The sequence below is a fragment of the Cyclopterus lumpus genome, chromosome 22 (genome assembly GCF_009769545.1).
Source record: "Cyclopterus lumpus isolate fCycLum1 chromosome 22, fCycLum1.pri, whole genome shotgun sequence".
Lineage (NCBI taxonomy): Eukaryota > Metazoa > Chordata > Actinopteri > Perciformes > Cyclopteridae > Cyclopterus > Cyclopterus lumpus.
Window position 1 is genome coordinate 12,886,007 of NC_046987.1, and position 15,307 is coordinate 12,901,313.

Below are 15,307 nucleotides of genomic sequence, written 5' to 3' on the forward strand. Positions count from 1 at the left end.
AATTCACTCTCTGTATGTTATGGTGAAGTAATGTGAAAATGATCATACATGCACAAATCTCTTACCTCAAGTATGTGAAGCAGTGCCTCACTTGCATGTCCTAACTTCTTTGGTGGAGCCACAGGTGACGGGAACATGTCTGGCAAAGCCTTAAACATTGCAATTGAGGGCTTTACTGTTAAAAATAAAAACAGTTTCATTTGATTTATTGCAGCCAGTTATTTAAACACGCATCAATATTTCTAAGGGATTCTCCATAGTCAAAGTGTGTAACTACTTTTGTCTCGCAGAGGAGGCCTCATAACCTTTTTGAAAACCCCATAAAACTGTGCCTTCTTGAAAAAGGTTTCCCAGCGGGTCTTCAGTTCATGCATGAAGTTGGAGTTCCCTCGATCAAGGACCCGGTGAAATTCATCCATTAGCTGACAGACAAATTAATATTATATAGAGACACATCTGATTCCGTATTTCCACACCATTTCTCATTTGAAATTCGTTCAGGTGTTAACCAGGCTAAGGAAGCATAGGCTTAAAACAAATATGTTTTCTTACATGGTCCAGTTCTCTGAAGCAGGGGTATGCTTCAAGAATCCTGGTATGCCTGTCCTGCTCCTTGATAACATCACCGTCAATGAACAGCCGTCTTGCTTAGAATTCAAGGTCCAGGAGCTGGGAAACATCCTTCTTGTTGGGTTTGGCCTTGGTTTTGTACATGGCCTGTAGAGTTTTATGATGTCTCGCCTGGTTCTGTAGGCTGTCAGTAGTTTCTGATTCTAGAAAACATAAACCCAACAAATTAACATAAAAAAACATAGGCTGAAATTAATACAACTTTTTCTATTTCTGCCATTACAGTTTGGCTGGGACATTTACACACAAGCAACCATTTACAACATTATTTAAATTGATGTACTTACCATCCAACTGTTCATCCTCTGGGGTGCTGCATCTAAATTGTGGGGATCTCTCCAAGATCAAAGTAGAGGAGGTGGACTCATCAGTGTCATCAGTGGACGTCTCCTGGCTGCTCTGAAAGCTAAGTCTCTGTGGCCGCTTTCTTGAAGGAGTCGCTCCCTGCTTCTTTTTGGGAGTTGTCACATTCTGGACCCTTTTCAAAAGCTGCTTCTTCACAGATTCCTGACAAGAAACAGACACAACAGATTGTGAATAAATCGCATTAAACAAAATTGAATCTGAAATTTGCCCTGATTGATCAGGATGAAGCACATCCCTCCTATTTTGAGTGTCAACTGTTTGCATTGTGTCTGCTAGCTATCCAACAGTGTTACATTTGGAAACACGTATTGAATACCTGAGTAGCAACTTACACACTCAGCTCCACTGGTAGCAGATCTGTCCCGCTGCTCTCTTAATTGAAATCATGCTTGTTACTGTATTCCTGATTAGTCGACAGCGAAGATCTTTGGAAAGAATATGGTCTCCTTCTTCTCCAGCACACTGTTTTTCAAAAAAGGTGCTTCTTGATTGCTCCAACTCTGTGTCTGTGTATACAACATACTGTGGGCTGACAAGCTGTACAATTCGGCTGGCACCATGTTGGTCTCTTGGTTTTGGAGAGGGGATGGGGGTGATGGAGAAGGGAGTTGGAGGAGTGGGAATGGGGCTGAAATCACAGGTGCCAGAGGAGGTGCCTGGTCTACACCGGTCTGCTTCCTGACCCTGTGTAAAACATACATTATTTAATTGTAATTTTAAGGCAAAGAACACAACAATGTAACAACAACCAAACGACACTAGAAAACCCCTACATCTTTAGATAAAAGGAACAATGGCCAGCAAATGCTTCCTTGATAACAGGAAACACTGCTTGGTTAAATGTCTCCCAAATGTTAAAATCTAACATTACCTCATTTTCATCATGAGTAACACTCCAAATTGTTCTCCTTCTGAAAAAGTGCTCTGGTCCAGGAAAGAGGTCACGCAAGTCTTCCTTAGAAAGGCTGTACAGCATGTCAGTGCCTATATTAGCAGCTGAAAACACATTTAACCACATGGTAAATACTTAAGTAATTAGCAATACATAGTTTATAGATGCAAAGTGTCAGGTTAATATTTTGCCAATCGTATATTACATTACATGTCATTTAGCTGACGCTTTTATCCAAAGCGGCTTCCGTATACATTGTGTATATCCAGTACATCAGTAGGATTGTGCAGAGTAACAGTTATCTTAGTGTTGTACAAGTGAAATTAAAAGCACTAAGGAAATTACTTAGGGCTGTATGTTTATAGTAGAGAACAATACAAATATCTCTAATCTCATACATGTAACGTTGGGCTATAAAAGTGATTCATTTTAAGCATCCTACTGTAATTACACTAAAAATGTTAATCTTGTTCTGACAAAGATAGTTTAACTTAGTTTCAGGACAATCATTTAACATTATAAAAGCTCAAATAAGGATAATTTATTTTTGAAATTCAACACGTTAATCACAGTAAAATATTGTAAAATAACTTGCCACCTGTGAAATGCTGATCCCTGCAGCTTGGTTTTTGCATTTATTTAATTATAACATCCAAAAGCAGCTCAAAAGTCATATTGTAATCTATTTGAATTGGTCAGAACCTGCTGCAAGATGCAAGATGAGAAGCACCTTACAAGTCTGAGTGCAGCATCTACTGCACAGGTTATGAGACGTTAGCATACTGAGTGTCTGCCCTTTCCAGGTAATATAGGAATGGTTTTTAATGTACCAAGCCTGTTAACATTAACAACAAAATTAGACTATCAGTAGGTCTAGTTATATCATTAATGTTGACGTAACTTAACGTTAAACAGTGAAACCAAAATATATTTTGAGCATTAAAAGGTGCATCAACAGAAAGGGCAGGAAGGATGCGAAGTTAACTTAAGTTAAATATTTGACAGTAATGAATTGCTCATTTGCACTTTAACACTGTTTCTTGCAATAAAGCACTATAAACCAAAGTTAAATGTTTGAAACGAATGGCCGTTCCTGCATTTAGCTGCTTACAGTCAACATTAACTTAACTAATAGCTAACGTTAGTTAGCTCAAATTAGCACGCTAATTTAAATAAATGTTAGCTTGCTAAGAAGAGGTAGACATGCATTAACAAATTAACATTACCTTTAAATACTGCGGTTGCGACATGATCCCTGCCCGGATATGTGGCATCCATTTCATCTTCATCCATGGCGTTGTTGTTCTTGATGACTTAAAGCAGCTCTGACTTGATCATTACAAAGGGAGAAAAGCTAGCCACCACAGTGCAAGCTACACTTTACGCGCTCTCAACTGACCCTCTTCGCGCTTTCCCATGGGAAGGTACCTTTTCTTAAAGAGGGGTGATCTAAATATTATAAATATTTTACATATTGAGAATAGTATTAACTGAGTCACGGTTATAAATTAATATGTATATTTAAATATGCATCTTCATCGACATGCTATTTACATAGAAGTTATTATGGTATATAACGTTATATATATTTAAAAAAAGATTCACAGGCCCCCCCCTATTTAGCTAGATAATGTGATAACCCTACGTCAATAAATGCTGGTGAACGTCAGTTTCACGGTCTTTTTTCCCCAACCTTTTCATGAACTTCAGGGGGAACGTTAGATTTGAGTTTGGTTTTAAAAAAGTTCAAGATGCTCTGGCGGTGCTTTATCTGCTGCGTTTTTATTTATTTTTCATTGAAACTGTTATTGAGCCATATCAATCGACAGCACAGTCGCAGCCCTGATTTCAGGTTGCTCTGTGGTATTGACGGATGTACTGAGGAATATCGAGTGTACAACTCCTTCTACCATCATGTAAAGAGAAGACACTCTCAACACCTTCTTGAAGGCACCAGACCAGGTGACGGCACTCAAGAAGGTGAACATCCACTGGAGGAAAGCCAAGTACTGCCACAACAAGTAAGTAACTTAGCTAGCTAGGATTGTTACGTGGTGCTTGTTAGTTCTCAAACTGTGGGGCGCCAAGGTATTATAGGTGCGGCGCGGGGCAAGTGCAGAGAACTTATTCTAAAAGTACGTGTAAATGTTTACGTTACGTTTACGGCGTTAACAGGTTACGGTTGCGCATGCGCGATCGCGACGTCCAAGCTCCTTTGCGACTCACGTGAAGCTTAGTAGTGTGACCACGAAGTGACATTTGGCAGGAGGGAGATGAGGAGAGACCAGTCTGAGTTTCCCTGTTCATATTGAAATGGGAAATCTAACAAACAAAAGTATTTTATTTTTTTTAATTGAGCTGTCATTATCATTACGATGCTTGGCCTGCTGTTGCCTATACCTCCATATATTTCTGGTCTAATAATACCTGTATAATTATTAATAATAGCAGGCTGCAGGGAATCAAGAAATTAGATTATTTTTTGGTTTGAGTTTTCTATTTTATTTGATCATCCACTTGATATATTTATTGGAAGATATATGTTTTTGTTTTCTGGATTGACAAAAGATAATGAGTCATACTGCTAGACCATAATTGTAGCTAAAATAACTTTTATGTCTAAAGCTTGGATAATGTGAAAATAATCAATGATAAATAGGAATGAAACACTTAAATAACTGTTTTGGTGAAACTACATACGATTTAAAAATAATCTGTTTCTTTGATATGTGGTAAACAGGACAACATTCAACCCGATCAGCTTCTAGCCAACTCCAGCATCACTGATCACCAACTCCATGACTCAGATGAAGGGCAAATGGGCATTGACCAAGGTGGAGCTGTCACAGTTCAACAAGTAAGATACTCAATTGGCGATAATCTACTGAAATTGACCATCAGGGATGGACAATAAGCCAAATGCTCTACAAAAGTTAAAGTACATTTGCAAAGTTTTCTGATGAACCTTACTAGAAAACTAAAGGCACGCTCAGACTTCCGGGCAGATCTTACCCTGATTCACCCCTCCTGAAAATCGGCAGCGAAATTGGGTGTGGGCCCGTGGTCGGTACTGATGTTCAGCCTTGATTGTAAAAAATTAATACTGTGCATCCCTATTGACCAAATACTTATAAGTGCTTAGCTATACTTATAGCATTCATTGTTGGTCTTTACAACCATTTCTTCTCTCACAAACATTATGTTTGTAATGAACTAGTAATGTCTTACCTGCACATTTCAGGATATTACATTAAATTTCCACTTTTTTTAGGATTTGACAACACATGCCACTGCCTTCGTGATAAATGCTCGAGCCAAGCATCGTCTCTCACAGGTAAGATGTGTTTTTCAGAGCACATCATTTGGTTAGTTACACAGTAATGCACAGTATTTTCAAGAGTTTAATCTTAGTGCTATGTTATCCACATTACCGTTGCAGATCCCTTAAACAAAACTGCAAGTACCATGATGGTGTGTTCATCCTCCAGGATAGACAACATTTTCTCTCTCTCGCTCATATTTTCAGAAAGGCATGAATGACATTGTTGCTGGGGTACAGCAGTATCAGTCATCACTATTGGAGAACCTCAGGAAGCAGATGAAGGGAGTGATAAAGAAGGCAAGGCAAGTTTATTTATATAGCACAATTCAGACACAAGGCCACTCAAAGTGCTTTACAGGGGCAAGATTAGAATACATAAAACACATTATAAAACATTTAAAAGCGAATAAAAGAAGCGAATAACAAAAAATGAAAACTCGATTTAAGCAAATAAAAGAAGCAAATAAAATGCAAATTGCAGGTTAAAATGGAAACAAAAAAGTCTTCAGACTCGATTTAAAAGAACTGAGAGTTGTAGCAGACCTCAAGTTCTCTGGGAGTTTGTTCCAGATTGTTGGTGCATAATAACTAAAAGCTGCTTCTCCTTGTTTAGTCCTAACTCTAGGGACTGTAAGTAGACCTGTCCCAGATGACCTAAGGGCTCTGGACGGTTCATAACTTATCAGCATATCAGTAATGTATTTTGGCCCTAAACCATTTAGTGCTTTATAAACCAACATCAGTATTTTGAAATCAATTCTTTGAGTGACTGGAAGCCAGTGTAAAGACCTCAGAACTGGGGTAATGTGATCTACTTTTTTGGTCCTAGTGAGGACTCGAGCAGCAGCGTTCTGAATTAGCTGAAGCTGTCTGATAGATTTTTTTGGAAGGCCAGCAAGGACACTGTTACAGTAGTCAAGTCTACTAAAGATAAATGCATGGACAAGTTTTTCTAAATCTTGCTGAGACATAAGCATTCAGGGAGCACATCAGGTCAATTCGAAAAAGAAACAATGGATATATTTGTCAATTTCATTGACCCTTTTGCTAGCGTTGCAACAACATTTCGGCAGAACAGTGTTATCAAGAAGCAGTTTAGCTATTTGGATGCAGAGGAAATTCCAATTGCTCGAACCATATGCAGGAAGAAACATGGAGGATCAAAATACTTTTTCATTAAAGACAAACTGTTTCATTATGTACCATTAGTTAAAAGTCTAGAAATATATCCCAGATATATTGTGCTCTGTAAACAAAAGGTTGTGCTGTGCTGTGTTTTAAGATTGAGAATAAAACAATAAATTCCATTGAGTTGTTACCTGTTTTTAATTTGTAAAAAGATGGAAAGGAAGCTTGAAATAAGAAATTCTGACTTTGACAAAGCAGTTCTGTACTTGTCAGTGTTGATCAAACTGCCTTATAATTATGCCAATTCTTGTTTTAAGCATTAACTTGCTTAGAACCAGTAATAAAATCTCATTAACAAGTTTTAATACCGTATTAAGATATTTAAGGACTAAAATGCTTGAAACAAGTGAAATGCTCCAACCTAAAAACTGCCTGGTAAGAAGAAATATCTTGTCAGTCAAAAAACAAGCATATATTGTCTTGATTTAAGATATTTCATCTTACTTAGATTTTAATTTTTGCAGTGTCCCCATTTATATTGAACTGTCCTGGCAGGAGGAAATGCCATAACTGTTTGAAGTCAGTGAGGAGGAAAGGTATATTGGGCTTTGCAGATGCACAAATTACTCATTCAGAAATAAACCTCTTATAAGCTACTTTTGACCAAGACGCATGACCCACTCCCTTATCTAAACACTTGATAAAAGACATATTTTAGGAAGTGTGGAAATCAGTTATTTCTGTTGAATAAATTAATTTCAGTGGATGGATTATGTGACGTGGAAATCTGAAAGCACATGCTGAAAGGATGAAGTCGTCAGAAACCTGAAACAATGCATTTCAGTATGTCACTCTCAGTAGATTGCTTTTGGTAATTAATGATGCACATGAGCGTGTGTGATCAATATAAAATACACCCGTCCTTATTTTCTACTTTTTTTTTCTTTTCTTAGAGAGTTCGTAATGGTTGACAGAAAATTCAAAAAGAGAAAATGGGGAAATTACATGCAACATAGGTCCATGTCTGGACTCAAGCTGGGGACGTTACATGTTCAGCATCTTAACCCTCTTGGTCACCAGGATGCCCAAAAATACATCTATTCTGATTGCCTAATGATTGTCACAGGTGTTGTATAAATTTAAATCACACAAGTTTCAGTAAAACTCACAATGTATTTTGTATATATTTTACTGAGCTGTTTAAAGCACTGTTCACAGCCATCTAATAGTTCACGTGATTATTTTGTCAGTGTTACATTATTATTGTGACGTAAAGCAGTGTGGACAAGTCAAACTGCACTCACTGTACAGCACGACTATGAAAACAATTCTGACATAATGGTGACTGTGATGGATAACAAAGTGTGCAACTTGAAAGTCTACCGAATGTTCTCTGGAATGTGTAATACACATCACGCTTTGATTTGGAAAATCCTCAACACTATCAAAATAGTATTTAATTAGTAGTAAACACTGTTAAACCTGCACTATAAATGACTGCCTGACATGGTACAACAGTCAAATCCCTCCTAAAATGACTCTCCATGCAGGTAATCTCAGTGTAAATAATGAATGCAATATATTCCATTCTGTGGACAGCTAACAACTTAAAACTTACAACTATGAGGGTCCTGCCATTCACAACACGTCCTCACCATGTTGTTCTGCACATTTTGTTGTAGGAATAGAATAAAAGTGTCCCTGTGAACTAGTAGTTTAAGATGCACATCATGTACATGCATACAGGGACAAGGAGCTAAACAGTGAAACTAAATAATTAATTGTATTGGCCAAATGGCACATCAGTTTTGATTTGTCTCACTAGCACTAATTTCTTCTAAATGTATCCATGTAACCCAAAACTCACTTATAGGTCCCTAAATCCCATCAAACCTTTATCAAGAGACATACAGTGTTAGAATGTTCAAAACAACAGGGAACACCAAATGCTCATATGATAATGTTGCACAAGAACAAATCATATAGGGGGACGCGCAACCTTGCAGGTAGAGAACAACAATCACTAATTAGATTAAATATTGAAAAGCTGCAGTTCTGAAAAGACACTCATGACTGAAGTCGTAACTCTCTCCTGAGGAGATACCTGCATATCATACATGTAATTAAAAAGGAAATTGAGCAACATTTAAGATCAGTTTCAAATTGTCCTATTAGATGTCACATTCAATCAGAGCTTAAAAATAACCAGGGTCTTGAGAGAAATGATAATCCAAAGCGCTCTATAGTTGACAGTTGTAAGTAAAGATGAATTGCTCATGTGTTTCTTGTGCGTAAGATGGGGAGATGTAGATGCCCAGGAGGGCTTCCTCCAGCTGTCCAAGCTGAAAGTAAGTTAAAAGGCTGCGTTCCCTTGCTGCTAGAAAGAAGATAGCATCGTGGCTGCTGGTCTCCATTGAAATGGAGCCTGTTTGTCATGTTCCCCATGGGCAGGGTTCTTTTTATCTGGTAGGAGTGGAGTAAAGCAGCATGAGCGACAGTGATAGAGGGCCGGAGTGGGAGGGAGGCTGAGTGAGAGGCAGACATGGAGGGAGGAGAAGATGGGAAAATAGTGTGAGGAACCTGGAGAAACAGCACTGTATATGGCAAGGGAACAAAGAGGGCGAGAAGCGGAGAATGAGGTCAGGTCAATTGACAGCCCATCAGGGATGCATTTGAATCCCGGGCATAATAATCTACACCTATCTACAGCCCATGGCAGCACAGAAAGCACGATTAAACCCACTGCGGAACATAAACCTGTCAAAACATACATAAATCGCAGGCCTACATATGCATTACTGCCATGTTGCTGTCGTTCTTCACTGATGTTATACCCTCATACGTTTACATTAGTCAAAGCAGACAATGTAGCATATACAACATATAATGCCATGAAGCTTATCCGCACTTTTGTCAATTTGCCTGTTTGTGTGTTTACTTTGAGACTAAGTGGATCAGACATCTTTAATCACGTCTGGGCGGCTTTACTGAGAGTAGAGAGCTCTTGCTTTGTCTGAAGATGGTTAGCTTTCTCACTGCCTTTAAATTCTGAAAGATGAAACGACCAACGTGGAATTCCTCATTTATGGAAAAGTGCAGAGAGAAAATGCAGAATGCAAAAAAATTACGGTGCCCTACGTCGTAACCTCTAACTGAACATTTAAACCATGTTTCATCGAAGCATGCTGATTATCCACAGAGTCTCAAGCTTTGTGTGCAATTTTTAAATTGCTTTGGTCTAAGTTGACAAATCTTGCTCATCTGCATTTTCGGTTGTCAAAGCTATTGGTTTCACTGGTCGATTTGAAAGAAAAGAAAGAAATGTACATTTGTATTGATCCCTGTGGGGAAATTCTTCTCTGCATTTAACCCATCCTTATTAAGGAGCAGTGGGCTGCAGTCAAGCACCCGGAGAGCAAGTGGGGGTTCAGTGTCTTGCGGAGATCAAACCGGGTACCTTGTGGTTACGGGACGACCACTCTCCCCCATGAGCTACAGTCGACCCCAAACAGTCGTGTGGTATGAATAATGACCGACGGATTCACACATTGACCTCAAACTGTTACAATGTGCAACTCTACTTCAACTCAAGCCCCCAGTAAGAGTGCAACCTTCATAGGAATGAACGGGAGCCTGCTTCCAATGCTGTATCCAGTTCTCTTAATACATCCATATATCATTTCTTCTCGGCCAACCTGTTCATCATGCCTATTTTAGTAATGACAAATTGATTAGTCACCAGTCATAGTCAAAAAAATTGTTATGGATGAGCGCCAGATTCGGTCAGTTAAGATTTCAGTGAGACTGGTAACACCTCCGACTCCCCCATGACACCACCCCTGCCGGTAAATTGTGCTGAAATTAGTTTTCTCTGCAAGGTGAACTTGCCTCGTTCTAATATGGGGCGACCGGCACCTCCAAAGTGAGACATGCAATTTAAGATGTTGTGGCATCTGTTGGGATGAGCTTGATGGACTTTGGACTTTGGGAATGAGAGGAAGTTGACCTGTACATGCAGCTGCAGATGGATAATAAATAAACCATAGAGTTGGCACCACGTGGAATAGCTGCAGGGAAACTCAATTCTTATGATTTGATCCAGGCCGAAAGAAATGGACTACATCGCTCAGAAAAGTGTCAATATTACAACTTCCTATGACAGCTGCATGTCCAGTAATGTCATACAGGTATTTTTGCCCTGTAAGTAAAACAACATACATACATATTGTGTTTTACTACATTTAATGTCAATATCAAATGGTATGATTTTACATAAATCCCACAGCAATACATTGCAAACAAGTTCATCAACTGTCATAAAAATCATTGGATACAACACAATAATGATTCTCCTTTAATGGAAAGACGTTTGCCCCCGATAAACTTATTTTAGGAACAATAGAAGAATTGCAGTAAGTGGAAACTATGTCAATACATCCATAATGTCAGGGTAATTGATTAGAGATTTAATAATGTATACAATCAAGTTTTATTTAACATCTAAATGTATTTAAGTGTAAATTAAAAGTAGCTTAAACGCAACAAATTTGGAATTCCATCTGTCAGAAGCTGTCTTATGTCTAATTTCCTTTTTTATTAAAAAAAGATTGTCTGTGACTCGATTTATCTGCTTCCTTGTTTATTTTTTTTGAAGAACAAATAAAGAATTACCATAATGATTACCCATAAGTGATATGAAGACTTCATGAACCAGTTTGAGGGGAAAAGTGAGTAAATTCTAACTGGAAGTAGCTCTGTTGCTCTTACTGTGATTAGTTTGAGCTTTTAGCTGTGTTGCATCTACATATCTGACATGCTGTTTTCTTTAAATTCATCATTTCTATGGCATAAAAAAAAAAGGTAATAGACCGATGGCAAAATAAATGTCAACCAGTCAGATTGTGGTCTCAACTTAATTTTGATTAAATGTGTTGCTGCATTTTGGCTCTGCGGGGCAGTAGAAGTGATGTCTGCATGAGCTGGGGAGAACTGGATTCTCTTTAAGGGGAAGATATGCTTGGCAATGGTCACCTTGAAGCATTGATTTGAAGAATGTGGGCGCATTGCTCAACGTCTCGTACTGAGAAGAAAAATAAATGTTGCTCTTCCCCTTTATGTCCCAGGAATTGTGAGACAGCTTTAGAGCCTGTCTGTCCCACCCTGCACGGATCAAGAAACTCAAACTTTAGTGGTGAATGTTCACGGTAACATTAGCATACTCAAGATAAATTATTCCTGACACTAGACCTGTGTTAAATGAGTGCCGTGAGCAGGAAGCTTGTTTTAAAACGAGGTAAGAGGGGGTATGTGAGGAGAATGTTTCTTCTTCAAGAAGCTCGGAGGTTTGTAGACGAGGAAAAAAGGCTGAATTAGGCTGTCAGGAAAATGTCATGCTAATAGCTTCAGTGACATTTTATGTTGTTATTGCTTGTGAAAATGGGAAATTACAAACATGCTTGTGGTGTTTCCGTCTCAATGCACCGTCTCATGGTGTTACGTGTCAGTGTTGTGTTTTCCTCTCCCTCCATGTTTTCCTTTTTAGATGCCCATCAGTGGCCACCTGTACAGGCCAATCCGGCTGCACCTTGGTTCCAGAAGGCCAGCTAGCCAATCAGCTGAGTGGGCCGTTATAAAAGGGAGAAGGCCTGAAGAGTTCAGGGGTGTCTTTTGTTTCAATGTGCAGTGTGACACTGCTAGAGGTGCAAGTTTGCGGTACCCTGTACATTTGTGCACTCACGTAGGTACTTTGTGTCTAAAACATTAGACTATTGGTTGGTGCTGCCTCTGTATTGTTTTGATGGACTTTTATTAGAAAAGCAGGTGAAGCCATTTTGTTTCTTTCTTTCTTAGAGGTAGTTAGCCAGGCCTAGTTTTGTTATCTTGATTTCTTTTGTTTGGCACAACCACAACTGTCCCAACCTCTCCCACTTAGTAGAACTTCTGGGTTGTTTGTTAAACCGAGTGATAATAAATGTTATTTTGAAACCGTTACTCCTCCTTTTGGCTTCTTTTCACGTCCGTATCCCCTAGACCGAGAAGGGGACGTAACAATGCTTAATATCAAAAGGCTAATAGACAATATGTAAATTGTCCCCGAGGTGAAGTAAAAACCTCATTTATATTCATCAAGGCTGTTAATGAAACAGAAATCCATCTATGTGTGATGTTTTTATTCATGTGTATGTTGCTTTATTATCCCAGGAATTGTACTTCCGACAAAATGGCCCATTGGTGCAGCCAAATAGCTGTAACTTAAAAAAGCACTTGGTGTGACTGTATCACTTAGAAAACTATTTTCATTGCAAACTAATGTATCACTAAATTAAAATATATTCGAGAGAGTGCTGGAAAAGGAGAAGGTCAGATAAACAGAGAAACATGACCTTGTGTTAAAATGACATCTCTGTTGTAGAGATGTCTGCACTCTGCCTTTAAACGAGGACTGAATCAAGTTTAGAGCGCTTGACCTCTGAACAAGGGCATCTCAAGTTCAGCCAAAATGTCAAACTGTTCCTTTTTAAATATGTTAATTGTTAGCACTCAATAATACATACATCTCGATTTCAAACATGTATATTTATGGCACCCCAACACGCAATCAATACAGCCCAAGTTGATGTCACCAATTTTAGACTGAAATGATGGATTGTTAGTTTGATTTCCTGAGGTACGTGGAACGAAGGTTTAGCTGATTTGGCTAAAATGTAAAATACCCTCAGAAACTGTCAAACTTACAAGTGGATTTATTCAAATGGACTATGCTCAATTTCAAACAACTAACCCCAAACAAGTATTTGGAATGAAAAGGAGTAATAGTTTACTGACTGCTTGTTGAAATGTAAAAATGACATTTACCCTTTAAGTTAAAAGTAAACCAAAAAACAAATATCCTAAATTTGACTACATTTTTTACTAACAAATAGTTACTCTTAAAATAATTTTCTAAATAACCTCAAACTTTAGTAAAGTTAGATAAGTTATCTGTAATCGATATTCAAAATTGGAATTGGCAAAATTTCTCTACAATTTCTCTACCACCACTACATATAACTGCCTAATTTGGTGATATATTGCTTGTCAGGTCAGATTGGATGTTAAGTGTGATAGATTCACCAAGCCCTGTGACAGTCCCACAGGTGTAAACACAGTCAGCCAATTGGAGCACCAGTATGGTAAGATTATTTTTACTCAATTGTTAGGATTTTCTAGCAAAAGGCAAACACAGCATGCCTCTTATTTGGTTTGCAGGGAAATCCCATATTATGATTCAGAGAAAGATGTTATTAGACATATAGGTGAGCTGGAGGAGAAGCTAATGCAAAGTGCTGTGAACCTTTAAACCCACTTCTTTGGATCTGCTGTGAAGCACGGAAAGAACACGCATGACTGAAGGTTGTGATTTAACACACACACACATTCACAGTAACACAGTGTGCACTTCTCAGTGAAAATCTCATCCGCACATGAGCTGAGGTGTTTAGTGATTGTGTGTATAAATAAGGCAGTTCACTGCCTTTGAGTCCACTCACCAATGTATCTCCATCACCTTGTTATCGCCAGGTAATGATGAAAGTAGAAGATGGATTTTTGGTTCTGCCAATTCGAAAGGATTACAATAGTTTTTATACAATGAATTGCCCTAAAGTATAGGCTGTTATGTCTGTGCAATTAACATGCCTAAAACACAAGTGGATGGGTTTAGCCATAGAGGGCTTTTCCTGAAAGACTAGCTGTAAATCAATGTCCAAGATGTGAAAATCACAGATAATGTGCAAAACTATATATAATAAAATAAATCACAAGAGGTACATTTTTACAAAAACAAAACATACAGGCTCTTATTTATAACATACATTTCAAGAGTTGCTGTTTACAAGTGGATTGGCGACAGAATAAGAACATAAAGAATCTAATTGTTATTCAACCTCAATCATCTTACCTCCTCGTGTTGCCTTTTAGGGGATTTGCTGACTCGTCTTTCTTCCTGTCAAAGGCCAATTATTACCACCTTGGTAACAATTTATGAAAACCATAAATGCCTCAATTTTTTTTGAGATGATGAATGCTTCTTCAACCAGAAAGGGTGAAACAATAAAGCTACATTCATCTACAGAATATTTTATAGGTTCATTATCCATGTGTTCAGCCTCACTAGCTGTTACATTAGCGATGTCCTTCACTCCACAGGAGACCTGTGGCAAACCAGTGATGCTGCACATTCTGGTAGTATACAACTGGCTGTATAATTGATGTATTTGCTCGCACGATCCAATCATCCCGTGTCAACAAAAGGATGATGTGTCCTGTTTTGCAGCCGGAGGTGGTACGATGAGCCATGCAATACTTCTTTGGATACACAAAATCATAAATCCGATTGTTAAACATCAACAGTCTCTCCGCATTATCAATCTCTCCATGCATTTAGGAGGACTGTGTGCCAGCTACAGTATAAACACCTTTGCTATCCTGTTTGCATAATGACGTGGAATAAAATATTTAAGCTCAAAATATTTTCAGTGGAACTCCACCCATAAAGATCTGTTTACAGGTCTTGAGGAGTTATACTGCACATGTCTAAAAATGTGTATAAAGCCTTTTGTGGCTCCAGAGGGAGCTGCGTGAAATCTGATAAACTGCCTGCGGTGATGTTAATTGAGTCAAAAACCTAGTTAGCATTTCATAAAATGGTATTGCACATGAGTGTTCATGTCGCCTTCAAGCTTTAGGTCCTATTGTTTGTTTTTCAGTCCCTGTTGTTCCCTTTGTTTGTACTCTAAAGATATGTTTGCCTTACCTCACCTTGACTCCTGTCTGTTCCTCTGCTCCTGAGTTTTAGCCCCACAACCCGGTCATGACAACATTAGCCCCTATAATAACACGCCTGCATCTCCAACCAAACTGTCGCAGTCAATTTGCTTTGTGGGTAATGTAGCAGTTAGGTGTTGACAAAGGAGAAAAATGTAAGATTG

General features: G+C 38.5%; 1 protein-coding gene and 1 long non-coding RNA gene across 2 annotated transcripts; one reads left to right on the forward strand and one right to left on the reverse strand.

Moving 5' to 3' along the window:
* Positions 1 to 561: 561 nt before the first annotated feature.
* On the reverse strand, positions 562 to 3,238 carry LOC117725309. The gene is made up of 5 exons (XR_004608915.1): positions 3,115 to 3,238; positions 1,868 to 1,992; positions 1,329 to 1,680; positions 918 to 1,137; positions 562 to 773 (listed from the first exon to the last, which is right to left on the reverse strand). It is a non-coding gene; the product is annotated as an uncharacterized LOC117725309 (long non-coding RNA).
* Positions 3,239 to 3,586: 348 nt separating this feature from the next.
* On the forward strand, positions 3,587 to 12,784 carry LOC117751592. The gene is made up of 5 exons (XM_034563522.1): positions 3,587 to 3,909; positions 4,629 to 4,745; positions 5,160 to 5,222; positions 11,881 to 12,050; positions 12,751 to 12,784. The coding sequence occupies exons 1-5, from the start codon at positions 3,640 to 3,642 to the stop codon at positions 12,782 to 12,784; spliced, it is 654 nt and encodes a 217-aa protein (XP_034419413.1). The 5' UTR covers positions 3,587 to 3,639.
* Positions 12,785 to 15,307: the final 2,523 nt, after the last annotated feature.

Bases quoted from the DNA above. Each gene is read 5' to 3' on its own strand.
- LOC117751592 (XM_034563522.1), top strand. From the start codon at position 3,640: ATGCTCTGGCGGTGCTTTATCTGCTGCGTTTTTATTTATTTTTCATTG. The intron at 4,746-5,159 runs GTAAGATACTCA...CACTTTTTTTAG, and splicing joins GAGCTGTCACAGTTCAACAA to GATTTGACAACACATGCCAC. The intron at 12,051-12,750 runs GTACCCTGTACA...TCTCTGTTGTAG, and splicing joins GCTAGAGGTGCAAGTTTGCG to AGATGTCTGCACTCTGCCTT.